The 18,126-nt window shown below is 48.0% G+C and overlaps 1 protein-coding gene across 3 annotated transcripts in view; it reads right to left on the bottom strand.

The window, feature by feature from the left end:
* Positions 1-18,126, bottom strand: part of LOC149334622 (zinc finger protein ubi-d4 B-like) — a 54,352-nt gene that overhangs the window by 4,548 nt on the left and 31,678 nt on the right. For all 3 annotated transcript variants that reach the window (XM_089555261.1, XM_089555262.1, XM_089555263.1), the window contains exons 7-8: positions 16,484-16,596; positions 1,273-1,354 (exon numbers count right to left, since the gene is read on the bottom strand). In XM_089555261.1, coding sequence (XP_089411387.1) covers positions 1,273-1,354; positions 16,484-16,596 — 195 coding nt within the window. The remainder of the gene's footprint in view (positions 1-1,272; positions 1,355-16,483; positions 16,597-18,126) is intronic.

Genomic DNA, 18,126 nt, shown 5'->3' with positions numbered 1-18,126 from the left:
GATCGCAAAGCAGACGCAAAAGAAAGCCACGGATTACTTTCAGAGAAGATAAAGGATGAGTGCTTACAACTGGCAAGTGTTCAACAAGGGGAAGCTTTGGGCCAGTTGGTCTGACATGTTGGGGAGGAGGAATAACCGCAAACTTGACAGGACTGAAGAACGAGAAGAGGACAGGACGAGCGGTAACTAGCAACTGAAGTTTATTGAAAAAAGAAATGTTGCAGCAAAGGTTGAATCTGCGCATAGCGTACGAGAACTGAGATAGTGACACGTGGAACACATGAGATATTTAAAGATATACATCGAAACGAACAAAAAACAATGAAATTCCCGTCACAGGTTTAACAGAAACCGGGTCTGTTTATCTAAAAGCGCCATGGAAGGCTCACTCACACACATATCAAGCCCAAGTTTGCGCATGTGTGCCGCTTCTCAAATCTCCCTTTCAAGCCTTGACCCGCCCCTTCCGATGATGGTGGCTTTGTTCAACTGTGGGTAGCAGCCATCGCATTTCCTGCAGTGTCTTGGCAGATTTGCGCCATTATCGGGTTTCAAGGAGCGGAAGTGCTGTCGCAGCCTATCGTTTAGACATTGACCTGTCTGACCAACGTATACTCTGCCGCATCGCAACGGGAACTGGTATACCACATCAGTGGCACAGTTGACATATCTGTGTTCATGCTTCGTCGTGCACGCGACCCTGCGCCTACCTTCCGCCACGCGCCTGCAGAGCTGTGATAGCTTGCAAGGGGCTGAAAAAACAATTTGAATGCAGCAAAGGTTGCAGCAGATGCAACCTTTGCTGCAACATTTCTTTTTTCAATAAACTCCAGTTGCTAGTTAGCGCTCGTCCTGTCCTCTTCTCGTTCTTCAGTCCTGTCAAGTTTGCGATTATTCCTCCTCTCCAACTGGCAAGTGATTTGGAACTTCGATGCAACGAAATTTCATTAAAACGAAGTATGAAGTGCTGGTTTTTACGACTTCATTATATTGAGGTTTAACTGTATCTGGAAAATTTTGTTACTATTCGACATTCGATTCGCGATTCAGGTTTTTTTCTCAATTCGGTTTGATATCCCATTCAAAAGTTATCACTCAGTATTTGCACACCCCTACTTATCACTACAGTATATATATGGTAGGCCACGATTCAGGTGGAATGTGGCACCTCCCTGGTGTACGCAGTTAATATCCGAGGAAGAGGCACAGTTAGCAAAACAGAGGCAGGCTCTGCATGCCCCTGTCAGAGGGTGGACAGATACCCCCACTCACCTTCGGGTGGCTCGGACAGGGGTGGCTGCAGGCAGTACATGTGGTAGCCCCGGTCACAGTCATCACAGAACAGCAGCTGGTCCTGCACGGAGCAGTCACACAGTCTCACATCTGCAGCACATGCACGCAACACGCCAGTCTATTAGCGATGGAGACACTGCCCTCTGAAGAGTCGATCCACACCACGCAAGACGGGGCCAATACCATGGCTGCCCCGTTGGGCCTGTTCAACCTAGTCCAGCACAAGGGACAGCGCCAGTGCTGTAAATGTTTGCATTCCGTACGTGAAAGGCGTGAGCAAGATGCTGGCTCGCATTCTCGGTAAAGAAAGGGTGCTAACAATGCACAAACCGGCTACCACCATCGGACACCTTCTCCCCCGCCCACAAGACCGTCACCCTAAAGAAAGGGCCCAAGGCGTTGTACACAGAATCCCCTGCTCGGCCTGCCCGGCCTCGTACGTAGGGGAGACGAATTCGTGGAAAGAATGAGACAACATAAAGCGGACGTCCAACTGTGAACGCAGTGCTGTGGCCGAACACTGCGAGACATGTGGCCACCGGATTGACTTTGACGGCAGTATTGTAATGGTAACCGAGGCTAACCCGCGCAGCAGGCTTCTACTCAAGTCATGGCACATCCAAGAGACAGGGAAGAATGTTAATCGCTCCCTGGGGACACTTCCTTCTTCTTACATCCATGGTTTGCGGCCGCTGACCCGGAAGTCTTCCACACGAGGGCTTAAAAAGCCAAGCCGCGCCTCGCCCATAGTCACACTATGAAGAAGGTACCGAGCCAGTCGTGCTTTTACAAATTAACTTGGTTGGCGCCAGTAATCTTTCTCCGAAATTAATTTTCCCAACCAGACAGACTTCTGTCAAATGTTTTTGTTTGAGTCTATTAGCAGCCAACAATGGCAGACGTACCAGGCGGCATTCAAGTACTTACCAACTCTGCCATCAGCTAGAAGAACAGAAACCAAGGAAAAAAGAAAACTCTGTACACATGAACATGGAAATGTATTTTTTAAAAGACTTAAGAAAGCACACACAGGAGAGCAGAAAGTTGGGCTAGTTGGTTGATATGCATACTGAAAAAGCTGCGCAGAAACACGAGGACGAAGCAGAGACAAAGACAAGAAGATGCAATGTAAACCACTCTTTGAAAAAACAACAATTCTGTTCAGGCATAGGGATCAACTTGTGTGTGAGCTCATGGAAGCGTTTCATATGCGTATCAGCAGAGATAAATGCATCGGCCAGACTTCCGTCCACTTCTCTGATAGGGAGTTCTGCTTTTTGGCCAAATCACTCGGGTATACAGGGGGTGACATGCGATGTTCTTGATGTCAGCTTGGTGTGGTTTGTTTTGTGTTTTCCTATTTATATGTGCATGCTTTTTGGAATAAAACTTCAGTTGTGAGTAGTGCTCGTCCTTTTCTTTGTCTCTACTTAGTCCTTGCGTTTCTGCGCAATTTTTTCAGTATACCTAAGAAAGGCTCAGGTTATAAGCTACAAAAACATATCCAGCGTGCAAATCAATTTGCACTCCATCTTATCGCCAGGAGTAGGCGCATTCATAAAATGCACTGCAGGAAAGATGTTGTGCATTTCATATAATAGAGAGTTTTAGTATAGCGTTAGCGTGATAGCGGACCTAAGGGAAATTACGTTAGCGTGCCGCAAGCAACTTATCCCCACAGACAGTTTTAGTATAGCGTTTTGAAAACGTTAAACGCCATCTGCTTGACATGGATGCGAATGGTCCTTCTAAAATGGTAAACTTGCCAAATAAACTTGCCAAATTATAATATTTCCGAGTTTTTTATACGAATTATTAGTGCAGTGTTCATTTTTGTCTGCAAAATGACCCCAAAATTACAATAAAATGAAATAAAAACGTAAAACAGTGGCGCCATCTAGTAAAGGCAATGTTAACTACAAGCCGTTGGAGCAAGAATATTTGCCATCACATGACGTCTAATGTTAAAAAAACTTATGTAAATTTAATATAAACTCTTTTTACATAATTTAAGTCCATAAAACATCGCGAAAAACCTCCAAATCTATTTTTGTCTCGTTCCAGACGTTTTTGCTAGGTTTCTGCTGCGTTTCGGGCCGTTGCAGACGGTGGCATTGCAGCTTGAGTTTCCATTAGGCTTGCGCGCTCCAGAATCGAGAGCGTATCTCAAAAACTGGGCTGAATTGCAGCTTAAACTTTATCGTCGAAGCAAGGTAAGTCATAGCGAAAACCAACAACACCAGTAGTTGCCGGTAAACATGCCGACCGGAATCGCAAGAGCTGCTGAATCAGCTGAAGCGGGCGGCTCTCGCTTGAAAGGACGCCGCCATGTTTCCACGCTAAGGGCGCAAAAGCCGCAACGCTAAATTCTGAAAATTGCGTGCGTACGCTAACGCTATTTCCCCATTAGCGTTCTGCGCATGCGCACTCTGGACCCGCTATTCCGCTATGCACGCAATTACGCAAAGCCCGCAATACTAAAACTCTCTAATGGCTCACAGATCGTGACAGCCGCACTGGGGTATTGGCTGTGCCCTTAGACTGCTCAACACCCCCCTCGCTCCCCCACCTAATAAGACCTGTTATTTTTTTTTTTGTGGCCAGCAACGGCTGTGAGTCAACAGTTGACTTATATTTGGAGTAAACTTATATGCAGGTTTATGTTTTTTCCAGCCACCACGCTGCTCATGGTGCTTGGCTGCTGACCCGAAAGACGCGGGTTCGATCCCGGCCGCGGCGGTTGAATTTCTTTGGAGGAGAAATTCTAGAGGCCCGTGTGCTGTGCGATGTCAGTGCACGTTAAAGAACCCCAGGTGGTCGAAATTTCCGGAGCCTGTTCACTACGGCGTCTCTCATAGCCTGAGTCGCTTTGGGACGTTGAACCCCTGCAAACCGTATTTTTTTCTTCATAATACCGCACAGATGGCAAGTTTTGAAATAATCTGAATAACTTCGACTAGAAGTTTGCCACGGTTTCCAGCTGATGTTTGTCTTGGTCTGCAGAGAATGGGCGCTAAATGCATTTCATGCCTGAGACATTCAGTGTTTTGCCCCGACAGCTGTTCTCCCTGAAATCTTGTGGCTGCATGAAATGGTGAGCAAGGTGACATGATTGATGCACTGTTGCCGGGCGCATGACCAATGTGGCCCCCTCAGCAGCCGTGAGGCTCACTAACAGTCAATGGGTAAGGTGACCCTGGATTACATGACTTGTGCATGACTTGACTTAGTCATGGCCCCCTTAAAGTTAATGCCGCGATTTCAGCGAGATTACGCAAGCACCACTTCAACCTTTTCTGGCAGTCTAGAGCGTGTTTAATACCCCTGTGTCAATACCCAGAGTCACTCGCGGCAAGTACACTTTGCAACACCTAAACGACGCAAGTGGAGTGCCACTCGCGGAAGAGTGCACTCCCCGAGGAGTGCGTTCACGGACCACACTTTGAGGGCTGAGTGCGTACCCTCGCCAGCAGCGACTTCAAAGGCAGAACATGTATGGTGCATAAAGAGTGCTTACAGCTTTATTTTACATGCTGTAACACTGTTTTCAGAAAAAAATTCAGCTACAAGCAAAGCAACAAAACAAGGAAACGTGATCAGATGCAACTTCGCTGCCAGCCGCCATCTTGTTTGTTGCCGAAATTCTGGATAGTCCTGGCTGGTCTTGGCTTTTCTTCTATTTCTATTTATTTTTTCACTGTTAAAAGCTGTTGCTACTCATTTTATTTGCGCTATCGCATTAAGCAGACAATTATTATGAGTTCTTTTTCTTTTCCACTGGCCTCATCAGAAATTCCGCTCATTTTCTGACGCAGTTTTTTTTTCTATGAGTGCACTCTGCCTTCCCGTTTAGCACCGCGTAGCCCCAAAGTGTCACTCGAGATGAGGAAGCGCACTCCCCGTAAGTGCACTTGACAGGGGTACAAATCCCCATCACAGGTGGCTAAACAGACACCAAGGAAAATCTGCCATCGTGCATGTTCCCTCTCTCAAGCAACCTCAATGTCATCAGAAACTATTGGCCAGAAAGCACCATTTGTACAGCTGGAAGGTGATGATACCTTTTGCTATTTGGAGCATCATGCGGCTCATTTTACGAGAGATCAAACAGCCCAAATATTTCAAATTTTTAATTTTCTCGATTATTCTATATATTGTGCGCACATTATTTAGCAGGCGAACAGTGAATTTTATTTCGTCAAAGTGCTAATATTTCAGGAGAAAAAAAAAATCATACATGACGTCATGGCAGAGGCAGCGTTTCCACGCAGAGCTCAATTTCGCATATTTGCAGTCACGTAAGAGTCTAGATATGAAAGCCATGATGGATATATTTTTCGCGCTAAACGTACGGGTCAGAAGGGATGTGTCACGCTTATTTCTGCCACTCTGAGGAAGTTGACGCTTACTGGAAGAAATTTCGAAAAAGACACAAGTCTCGAATGAGGCTATTTTTCGAGAATTTTCTTTATCTACAAATACAGTAGAACCCCGTTCATACGTTTTTCACCGGACCGGGAAAAAAAAACGTAACAGCCGGGAAAACGCAACAGTGAGGAAAGCACCGAAAATTAATGAAAACAGTGCAGCTTTGACTTCAAACAATTAATTTCCGCAAATTGACCCTAGGACTTTAAAAAATCGAGAATGGTGGATTGCAGTTTCTTTCGCTCGCTGGAAAGAACAACGCGTTTCTCAATAGCCAAGGCCGCATTGCTGTCAGCGTCGTTTTGCGGTGCAGCCACACCGCACGCACGCAGCAGTGCTGTGCAGTTCACGCGCTCACTGCAGTCCACGCTGAAGCGACGTGGTGCACAGCGTCAAGCACTGAAATGTTCGTAGGCTGCTCGCCGCGCTGCTCCGCGTAAGCCGCCCTGGCTGCCTGTCGACTGCGTTTAGTACGTCCAGCTTTTCCTCAAGGGAAAGCCCCTTCCGCTTACTCAACGCTATCACGCCATCAAAGCACAATAAAGATGTTGTTGCGACTGAGAAGGATGAAAAGGAAATTGCACGGGCCCTGCCGACTGGCTCCAGCCGAGCCACCACCAAAGAAAGAGTGAAAGAAAAGACACGCTGATAAGCGACCGCAGCCGTGCGCCTCCTCCTCACCACCTCCCACGATAAAGATCGCGGCGTTCGGCGTGCGAGGCAGATAGCCATCTAGTGGCGGCCTCTCCAACTCGCGTGCGGCTTCTTGCAGCCAGTTCCGTAGCCAAGCCTGGCCAAGACTCGTCAAAAATCAAAATGCCGGTTGGCGCGCATTGCCCGGTTGGGTTCGGGGAGCCCAGTTGCGACGTATCATGCGGGATCGTTTCCTTGGCTACGACGTAACAGCGGGGTTCCCAATACATTGGATCCTATGGAAGCTATGCCGGGACCCGAAGAAAACGACGTAACAGCCGGGAAAACGCAGCAGTGAGGAACGTAACAGCGGGGTTCTACTGTATAAAGCACACCTCTTTCAAATTTGCATTGTCGATAAGCATTGAGGTGTGTGAAAAGAGTGTGCTGACTTGCATTGTTATGTAATATAGGGAAGCACAAAAAGCATTGCCCCAAATCAGGCATTTCTTAATATAGTAGTGTTTTTCAGAAATGAAAGGAAAAAAAAATCCCCAATCCCAATTTTTCTTGAAACTCCTTAAACAAGGAGGCGAAAAAGAATGCGAAAGGAGATGTTGCATCATTTTGTTTGCAACAGTGTTGTCCGAGCTGAAACTTGTAACTTCTTGAGCATCGGCAGGAGTGCTTTTAAAGGGTCAGTCTACTCACCGAAATGAGTGTATAAATAATGGCATATTCTGGTAGATGGCACCCTACAATATCAATAAAGAAAGAGGGAACTGCGGCCTGTTTAGACACAGGAATTTATATTTTATTTCAGCGTTAAAAGTCGCGTAAAAATGCATGGCGGCGACCCCAAACGTTCATTTTGTTGGAGCAGGTGGTAGTCTTTTTTTGTAGAAGCATAAGTGAATATATTACATACCGTTAGTATGCCCCAATGTCACAGAAATGCACGTTTTGTTCTAGTAAACTGTAGAAGGCACACCGCTCGCTTTTTCTGTAAATCACATGAATATTTATAAAGCAAACAAAGAAGGGGAATGAGGGGCTCGTTGTAAATATGACAGAAGCCAACAGCCACAGAAACCAAGGGGCACAGGGGATTTTTTTTTAGTTTATTTATTTACAACCACATGCCGCCGGTGGGATCCGAACCCACCGGAGGTCGTGGGTTCGGATCCCACCGGCGGCATGTGGTTGTTTTTTCTTCTGCTTTTCTAATCAATTAGCTTTAAGCGATGGCATATTCAGTAATATTCTAAATTGATCAACACCACAAAATAAATAAATTAACTAAAAAAAAATCCCTTGTGCCCCTTGGTTTCTGTGGCTGTTGGCTTCTGTGATGAATATTTATAGTTATACGTATGCTAAACGCAGGCGCATTCCCACTTTTAGTTCAGCGTATGCTAGCAGAGACGCAAAAATAAACTCAGCCTATAGTTGTCAGGATGGGAACCATTACTGTAAACAAACCGACTCACGTCTTAAGCCTAGCAGCAGCAGAATCGTCACTCTAATTAAAAAAATAAAGCAAATTTACATTTTCTTGTAGGTGAGGTGAGAGGAAGCGACAGACCGGTGCCCCATTTATGGCCAGTGAACGCACTGAAAAAGGCAGCAAGAACATCTTTGCGATGTTGAAATAAAGATTACTTGACTTGACTTGAATTCAGTCCGCCGCCGTGTTTGTCGCTGCACAGCGGAAATCGTCGGGATCGTCGCTACCCTCGTCATCACTTCGGCTGTCGCGACCGCGTTTATTCGGAGTTGACCACGGTGGAAGAATAATTGCGACATAAATAACCAATGTCCTCTCAGTGCTGACTTCTTTTAATCATCTCAGCACTTGAAAATTGCATTTCATAAATTTGTTGTGTCCCCTTATTGCTTTTTGTGTGTGTGCGCCCCCGCATCCTCCTCCTAACGACCACTCGCATCCTCCTCCTAACGACCACTCGCATCCTCCTCCTAACGACCACTCGCATCCTCCTCCTAACGACCACTTGCCCCTCGTCGCACGCTGTCGCCAGATGCCCCCCCATGGTGCGCCCCCGCATCCTCCTCCTGTTTTGGGAAGCCACTCCCTCCCGTGGACGCTTCTCCGCTCCCTCCTTTCTTCGGGCGGCCAGTTCGGCTCCTGCCTCGGTCGACGCTGGTCGCACCCTCATCGGCTTTAAATAAACGAAGTCTTAAAGTACCGTGTGCGTCTTTCGCTGCATTCAACACAGCGACCGGACACGACAGTGGCGACGAGAAAGTGGATTCGACCCGCGCTACGCAACGCTATTGACAAGCCATGGCTACGCGAGGGTTTCCCAATCAGATACCAGAGTTCAACGGCTCATCGTGGTCATCGTGGGTTGGACGCCTTCAGTTCTACTTTGAAGCTAACAACATCACAGACCCAGCCTTGAAGAGGGCCAACCTGCTGACGCTGTGCGGGGAGCAGACCTACGATACTGTCTGCGCCCTTATTCAGCCAAGCACACCAGCGGCAGTGTCTTACGACGACATCGTAAAAGCGCTGCAAAAGCACTACGACCCAAGGCCATCCGAGGTCTACAGCCGGGCTCGCTTCCAACGACGAGATCAACTGGGAGGAGAAACTGTGAGCGCCTACGTAGCCGCGCTCAAGAAGCTCGCTGCCGACTGCAATTTTGGAACGCTGTCGACAACAGCTACCTGGCAGGAGGGAGACGCAGCTTCTTCTGCTAACACCACCATGCTTCCCTTGGACGTGATGTTACGCGACAGATTTGTGTGCGGACTGAGTGACGAGTCACTGCAGCAGCGCCTGTTCGCTGAGAAGGACCTCACATTCAGCAAAGCTTACGACATCGCCGTTCGAGCGGAGAGCGCCGGTCACCAGCAGAGAGGGATTCGCCGGAACACCGAGCCGGTACACCAGACAAGCAACCAGGTGCGCAAGCCTTCTGTTGTTGTAAAATCGGTCAAAAAGGCACAACGCTGCTGGCGGTGTGACGACCAACACAACCCCCAGGGATGTCGATTCCAGTCAGCCACGTGTAATTTTTGCCACAAGCGAGGGCATATCGAAAGAGCATGCATTACGAAACGGAGACTTGCCAAGATAAAGTCACCTTCCCAGCCTAATCACAGCGTCAACGCCTCAGAGAATACGCCGCTATCTGATCTCCATGGAACAACATCAGCAACACCATCTGTGTTGTACGACCTGAACACCATGAATCTCGGCACGCGACCGAAGATTTTTACAGAAGTAAGCGTACATCACCAGCTGATTAAGTTCGAGGTGGACTCCGGCGCAGCCTGTACTCTGATCAGTGACGACACGTTCCGAACTTCATGGCCATCTGACGCACCCGCCCTGCAACAAGACGACACGCACCTGCGAACGTGGTCAGGACAGAATCTGCCACTATTGGGCTCTGCCAACGTGCAGGTTAACTACAACGGCCAGACCCATACGCTACCTCTGCTTGTTGTGAAGGGCACAGGATCAAGCCTTCTAGGGAGAAACTGGTTTTCTCCACTAGGCGTGATGATATGCGGCATACACCAGACGCCGAGCCAGAACATGGTTGAGCAACTGCAAGAGAAATACGAAAGAGTATTCTCGGAAGAGATTCCAGGAAACGAAGGGCCCCCGGTCACACTGGAGTTGTTGGACAACGCGCAACCCAAATTTCTGAAGGCCAGGCCGGTGCCGTTTGCTCTCCGAGATTCAGTTGAAAAAGAGTTGGACAAACTGGAGCAGCAAGGTGTCATCGAGCCGACGCAGCACTCAGAATGGGCCACACCACTTGTCGTAGTTCGCAAGAACGGAACCATACGCCTCTGCGGAGACTACCGGAGCACCGTCAATCTTGCGACTAAAGCGTCCTCTTACCCGCTACCGACACCTGAAGAAGTATTCAGTGTACTACGTGGCGCAAGAGTCTTCAGCACATTGGACCTCACCCAGGCGTATCAGCAGCTGAAGGTGAGCGAGTCAACTGCTGAATTATTGGCAATTAACACACTGAAAGGCTTGTACAAAGTCAAGCGACTGCCTTTTGGCGTAGCTGCAGCCCCGGCCATATTTCAAAAATTCATGGAGACAGTGCTTCAGGGCATCCCAGGAGTTTGTGTCTACCTTGACGATGTCATCAGTGGCACTTCCACTGAAGAGCATGCAGTGCGCCTAGAGCTCGTTCTCGAAAGGCTAGCAAACGCTAATTTGTGCATAAGCAAATCGAAGTGCTGTTTTGCGGTGCCAGAGGTGCAATTTCTGGGACACCGAATTGATGCGGAAGGCATTCACCCTACCGAGGACAAAGTGTGAGCGATCACAGAAGCACGAGCTCCAACAAACAAGCAGGAGCTACAGGCTTTTCTCGGACTCTTGACGTTCTACGACCGGTTCTTGGAACAAAGAGCTACCGTGGCCAACGACTTATACCAACTCCTTCGGAAAGATGTGACATGGACATGGTCGCCACGCCATCAGCAGTCATTCGATGCCCTGAAAGACCTGATTCGAAGATGTACAGTCCTCCGCCACTACGACGAAAGGAAGCCTCTGCTTTTGGCTTGCGACGCATCACCGTACGGAGTCGGCGCGGTTCTATCGCAAACTGACGAGCAAGGAAGGGAAGCTCCCATCGCCTTCGCCTCACGTACGTTGTCGCAAGCAGAACGCAACTACGCGCAACTTGACAAAGAAGGGCTAGCCATCGTCTACGCGGCGACACATTTTCACCAGTACATTGCCGGCCGGAAGGTGACCTTTATAACCGATCACCGACCGCTACTGGGCATTCTGGGACCACAAAGGCCTATGCCACCAACTTTGTCTCCGCGAATGACACGTTGGTGCATCAAACTCTCAGCGTACGACTACGCTCTGGTCTACCGCAATGGGAGTAAACATCAAAACGCCGATGCGCTAAGCCGTCTGCCACTAGACGCAACTGTTGACGAACCATTTCCACCAGGAGACGTTCTGATGTTCGAAGCACTGCCAGAACCTCCGCTTACAGCAGGCACAGTTGCAGCATCTACGCAGAAGTGCGCAGCTCTCCGGCTAGTTTACACAGCTGTTCAACAAGGCAACGTGCATAAACTCAAAGGGGACAACTTCGACGCTTACCGCAGGCGAGCTACAGAGTTGAGCACCCATCGCGGCTGCATCATATTTGGGTCCCGAGTTGTGATGCCGAGAGAACTACGCGCACAAGCTATGTCTCTCATCCACGCCGGACATCGGGGCATCGTTGCAATGAAAAAGTGTGCCAGAAGCTACATGTGGTGGCCTGGCATTGACAACGACATCGAAACAGTGGTGCGAGAATGCAAGCCTTGCCAGAGCAGCCGGAGCGCCCCGCCGAAAGCTCCTGTCCCAGAATGGGAAAAGCCAGACACACCATGGCACACACTGCACATTGATTTTGCAGGACCAATTGAGGGCTGCACTTTCCTTGTGGTCATAGATGCCTACACAAAGTGGCTTGAGATAAGGCAAATGGGACAGACGACTTCGGCAGCAGTCATTGACAACCTCCGATCACTATTTGCAACGTTCGGCCTGCCGCGCAAGGTAGTGTCGGACAACGGAACACCGTTTGTGTCTGCGGAGATCCTCAAGTTTTATCGCGACAACGGGATCTCATCAGTTACATCGGCCCCCTACCACCCAGCGACAAACGGACAAGCCGAGCGCTACGTAGCCGAGCTAAAACGCGCCCTTGAAAGAGATCAGACAGGCTCGCTGCAGCGCCGCCTTGCGCGCTTTCTCTTCAAGCAGCACACGACGGTTCAGAGCACAACAGGCGAGACCCCCTCGAAAATGATGTTCGAGCGTGAAATGCGAACCCAGCTCACAGCCATCCTCCCCGAGCCAAAGGCAGAGACGTTCCGGGAAGAAAAAGCAATTCCGCGCTGCGGCACGCTTAATGAGGGGCAGCGCGTCCTCGCCCGACAGTTTCTGAAAAAGCCACGCTGGGAGGAAGCTACAATTGTCAGACGCATAGGCCTGCGCTCTTGGCTCGTCAACATACATGGCACAGTAGCACGCCGACATCTCAACCAGCTGCGTAGATTTACGACGCCGTCTGAGAGCTGTCCGCCAGCGGAGAGAACACGTGCACCATCTTCCCACATAGCCTGGCACCTCTTCCCGGAAGAAGAGACTTCGCCCAGGACAGACCTAGGAGACACAGCGAACAACAGCCAGCCTACAAGTGTTTCTCCCCCGAGCGCACAAAGCCAGCGCGCCTCCACGCGTGAGCGCCGACCCCCTGCACGATACCAGGCAACTTTCTAAGGGGGAAGGAAGTGTTGTGTCCCCTTATTGCTTTTTGTGTGTGTGCGCCCCCGCATCCTCCTCCTAACGACCACTCGCATCCTCCTCCTAACGACCACTCGCATCCTCCTCCTAACGACCACTTGCCCCTCGTCGCACGCTGTCGCCAGATGCCCCCCCATGGTGCGCCCCCGCATCCTCCTCCTGTTTTGGGAAGCCACTCCCTCCCGTGGACGCTTCTCCGCTCCCTCCTTTCTTCGGGCGGCCAGTTCGGCTCCTGCCTCGGTCGACGCTGGTCGCACCCTCATCGGCTTTAAATAAACGAAGTCTTAAAGTACCGTGTGCGTCTTTCGCTGCATTCAACACAGCGACCGGACACGACAAAATTGCTATGACGTTTGTATTTTCATGGTTGCCAGATGAGACTACCATCTCATACAGATGTGTTCCCACATTAATATACTCTATTTTAAAATGTTCTACCGCATTTCTTGGCACCACAGCTGGCTAAACGGTAATTTGAGTAAAGAGCTATTGGTTGCCGCAAAGAAAGTATGGCCGATATAAAATTCAGTAGACTGACCCTTTAAATGAGGGGGCGACAGCTGCAGACACACCTTCCGCTGCCATAAATTCTCCCCAAATCCCAGGACTGAGACCTTGCATCAAGAGAGAGCGTACCTAATTTTCAGTGCGGCCCATAGGAATGCATGTAAAGAAAAGCTCTGAATACATTCTTCTGACTGCACAGTGCACCTATTAGGTTGTCTTTCATTTGAAAAAAAAAAGCAGTCTACATCGTAGAAAGAAACACGAGAGTATACAGTGTCATTTCAAAGCCAGCATATCTTTTTTTTTAAACATCACAATATGTGCATGCCAGAGACATTTCACAAATCCACATTCTGTACTACAGGCTCTTATCGTCTTTTATTAATCAAGGACGACCTAATTCACTCATTTCGGAGTCTCTGTGATAGGCAAAGCTCAAAGAATATTGTACATATAGGTTGAGGGAATGCCTACTCCAGCATAGCAGCAATAACCAATCCGGCATGTAATGTACCAGCATAGCCAATCAAAATAAATGAAAAGCGGCTAAAAAAAGACATAAAAATGCATTTTTAAATCAAACGCAAATTAGAAAAGAAAGTCAGCCACAGCATACCAGGAGTGGGATGACAAAGCGAGGGCCTGGGGACACACACGGCTTTATAGATGCACTGTGCAGTAAGAAAATTACGTACAAAACTTTTCTTTACGTTTTAGAAGGGTTGTTTTGTAGGCCAGTTTTACATGCTTTACATAACTTGTTGGAAAGAAAATAATGCAACATCTTCGTTCATATTCTTTTTCACCCCCTTCTAGAGACTTGTTTCAGGAGTTTCAAGAAAAACTGGGCATCAGGATTTTTTTTCCTCTCATTTCTGAAAAACGCTAGTATATTAAGAAATGCCAGATTTGGGGCAATATTTCCTGTACTTCGCTATAATGTATAACAACGCAAGTCGGTACACTCTTTTAGCACCTCAATGCTTATCTGTTGTGCAAATCTCAAGGAGATGTGCTTTATATTTGCGAAGAAAGAAAATTCTCAAAAACAGCCTCGTTTGAGACTTGTGTCGTCTTCGAAATTTCTTCCAGTAAGCGTCAACTTCCTCAAAATGGTGGAAATAACGGACTTATTCCTTCTCACCTGTACAATGAGCACGAAAAATATATCCATCATGGCTTTCATATCTAGGTTCTGACATCACTGCAAATTTGCGAAATTGAGCTCTGCGTTTTTTTTTTCTCTTGAAATACTAGCTCTTTCACAAAACAAAATTCTCCGTGGGACTGCTAAATAAAGTGTGCATAATATATAGAATAATCGAGAAAATTCTCGTCGTTTATTTAACTCCCTAAGCATACAGCGTTTGCATGGCTCCATCAATTCTTTCAATAAATCCTTCTCTCCCAGTGTGATAGAAAGCTGGAATAACCTCCCCGAACACACTGTCATTGAGGCTATAGCTCCTAATTGACCATCTCAAAGACAAATAATTTTTCCTGCACCCTATGCCAGCTTCCAAGCCCTGCAAACTGACCAGCCTGATCTACTTCTAAAGTTGTAATCTGATCTTGTTTATATTTCTGCCACACTCTGTCATGACTTGATTATTTGAATTGGTTACTCTCGTCTTTTTTTCATCTTGTTCTATCTTTTTTCTTTTTATTCTATATTATTCTATTCTATATTCTATATTTTTCTGTATTTCTATATTCCTTCTATATTTATATTCACGTATGACGGCTGAACACCCCTGTACCACCTCCCCCTTATGTAACGTCCCTAACGGGACCTTTAAGGGTTAATAAATGATGATGATGATGAAAAGACTGCCTCTGCACTGTGCCACCAACTCGCTCTCCCCCCACGTACAGATTCAACACAAGCAGCTCAGGCTCCAAGGCCAGACCCCTGGACATCACTGACCATGTGTGGCACATTGTGCAATCATATCCGCGCCTTCTTCAAGTTGTGCAGGCTCGACGCACGACGCGCTATCACAGGGAAGCCGACAATGTGTGCTATCCACTGCAGGTGTTTGGCGCGTGATAGCCTCAGTTGATTACGTGCCATAAAACCTAACACAGCACAGCACAACCCACTGAGGTGATGTACCCACCCACTGCCTATACTGGAACTATCTGCAGGAGATATGCCGTACTGCCTGAAAAAAGAACTTCTCTGCCACTCCACGCGTGCTTTGATTCCACCACCTGGATACAACATTCCCGGCAGTTCAACTCGCCTTGAGAGGGGACGATGGTCTTTGAGACCAAAAAATGACCAAAAAATCGGTTTTCAAAAAATGACATTTGTGGAATCTACAGCTATTATTTTTCCAACTGTACCAATTTTTTTCCTTCAGGAAATCAGCATTTTGACCATAGTATTAAATTCAGATCATCGTGTGGGCTCAATTTATGCAGGAGCAGACAATTTATTGGCATGAAAACTTAGGACTGTCTTAGTATGTTGATATTTCAACATCTAGGACAGACGGAGATGTCATATTGTTTGCCAAGGGAAGCTGAAGGCATAGTGTGAACAATAATTGAAGCAGGTTTGTTCAATTGCACTTCACATATTTATAATTTCGCAATGTTTATCAATGCATTACCTTCACACCTTGAACACTGATATTCCAAGTAGTGCTGTAAAATTACTAATGAGGGTAAATTGGAAAAATGGTTTCAATTATTGCACTCTTTACTCACCATACTATGTAGCCATGGATTAAAAATGATTTTTTATTGAGCAGTTTTTTTTGCATCGAGGTACTAATGAATGACTAATTAAAATTAATTATCTTGGGAACTGGCTAATTTAACAGAAAGGTAATTTCATTGTTGAAATCAGCATAAGAAACTGAGCAAGGTGGTGCAGTTTCATTAGGATTGGACAGAAATAAGGAAAATAGCTCCAAGACCAGTGTCCCCCCTTAAGCAACAGGCCACACTTGTGCAATTAAGAAAAAAAAAATAACATGCTTTGGCTGCAGCCTGCTCAAATAGCATAGGCTGTTGTGAAACTGGCATTTCGCACTCTTTCGGGTTGTGACGAAATTAGCACTCCGGTAACTGCCACACCTGTTCGGTTGCACCTGTACAAAAGAAGACTCAGCAGTCTTTTCAGCTGGCACGGTTATTGAACAGCTTGCCATGCCAGCACAAACTGGAACACACCACAGGCCCATGTTCCTCAATTGAGTCAAGATTTGTCACAAACACTAAGACAACAGAATTCGCAGTGCACCTTCCCATCTGAGCAAGGAGCAGACCGGCCAAAGCAGCAGCCACACTCACGTCATTGTCCGAAGTCCCACAGAGGCCGCACGACTTGCACTCGATGCACTGCCAGCGATACTTCTTCACCGACACTGTCATGTTGGGCGTGAACTGCAGGCAGGACGGGTGAGCTGCAACAGCCACAACACACACTCGCACACACACACAAACCGGACACACGTGCATTTCACACTTCCTTCAGTTGACCACTACACACACACGCTGTCCATGCCACAGCAGTGAGACTAGCCAGTGCACCAGCCTGAGAAACGCCTTGCAAAAGCCAAACACTTACGAATGCCAAGAAAAATGCCAGATAAAAAAAAAAATTACAGCCAAGTGCACCACTGTTCATATGGTGTATAGGGCTATGCATGGTTTATAGGGCTACAGTCGACGACCGAAAATTCGGACGCCTGATTTTTCGGACATGCTTGATTATTCGGACTTCTTCGCGGCACCACGACATGGCCCATAGAGCCAATGTGTAAGAGCGCTTGAAATTTCGGACGCACCGCAACTGACCACTCGATTTTTCGGACCTCGTTCGCACTCGCCGCCAGCACCCAAGCCGCCATATAATGTGTACAGTGGAACCTCTAATTCAGACTGCAGGAGATATCGAAAACTTGATCAAACAAAACGAAATTCAAGCTTAAAGGGAGCCTTTTGCGACGCTGAAATTCTGCGCGAGTCGGCACATTGCGCTCGCGTGTTTTCGAATTCGTACTGTCCTTGAATGTCTTCTGCCGCACGAACTTGAACCGTAGTCTGAGTTCACGGAACTCATCTGTGCCGAGTCTTTAGTCCCGAACACGGAACGCGAATACGATCGCGGAGGCTACGCGCACGCCGTGGCCTCCGCGAACGGCGCAGCGCCGGATCTTATCGCGGCCGCGATCTGCTCCGGCGCTGCGCCGTTCGCGGAGGCCACGCGCGCGCACCGGAGCTTCCAAGTGCCGTCTATGGATGGCGCCGTGATCATTATCAACATTTTTCTCGGTCGCGATTTTCCGCTGTTCACATCGGCATCAGTATCGCCAGCTCCAGCCTTTCGTGGCGTGTTAGCATGCGTGTTAGCGCGTTCGCCGTGATAGTGGCTTTCGCGTGCTGCCGCCGAGCTTCACAGTTTTAGCGCGATGGGCAAGCACCTAAGCTACACGGCTGGGAGTTAGCTCTCGAACGCGGTCGGTAAGCGTGCGGCGGCGGGAAATTCGACGTGGCCGAGAAGTGCGTCCGATGATGGTGCAACCAAAAGAGAAACACAAGCTGCAAAAAGCGCGCTTTCCAAGTCAAGCCGTGCGAGTTTCCTGAACTGGAAGAAGAGCTGCTCCTCTGTGTGATGGAATTTCGGAACAACGGCTACGCGTTGACAGCGGACATGCTGCGCGGCTTCTTTTGGCATGAGCGTGCACCAGAGCGCAGCACCAGCTCAGGAGTCTAAATACTTCGCGAGTGACGATTGAACGTAGAATAAATGTCGCTCATTCTCTGGTTGGTGTGTTTTTACTTAAAAAAATTTTTTTTTTCGCATATCGCGTGTATGGGCCGCACCCCGAAAATTGGCCCTCGAATCTGGGAAAAAAAAAAGTGCGGCCCTTATACGCGTTTATACGGTATTTCGCACGGCGAAATATAGTCATGAGGAGCTTTAGAATGTG

This window comes from Amblyomma mixtum, chromosome 8 (assembly GCF_055824585.1).
Source record: "Amblyomma mixtum isolate Tamu chromosome 8, ASM5582458v1, whole genome shotgun sequence".
Lineage (NCBI taxonomy): Eukaryota > Metazoa > Arthropoda > Arachnida > Ixodida > Ixodidae > Amblyomma > Amblyomma mixtum.
The sequence above is the reverse complement of the archived record's forward strand: the minus strand, read 5'-3'. Positions and strand labels throughout refer to the sequence as shown.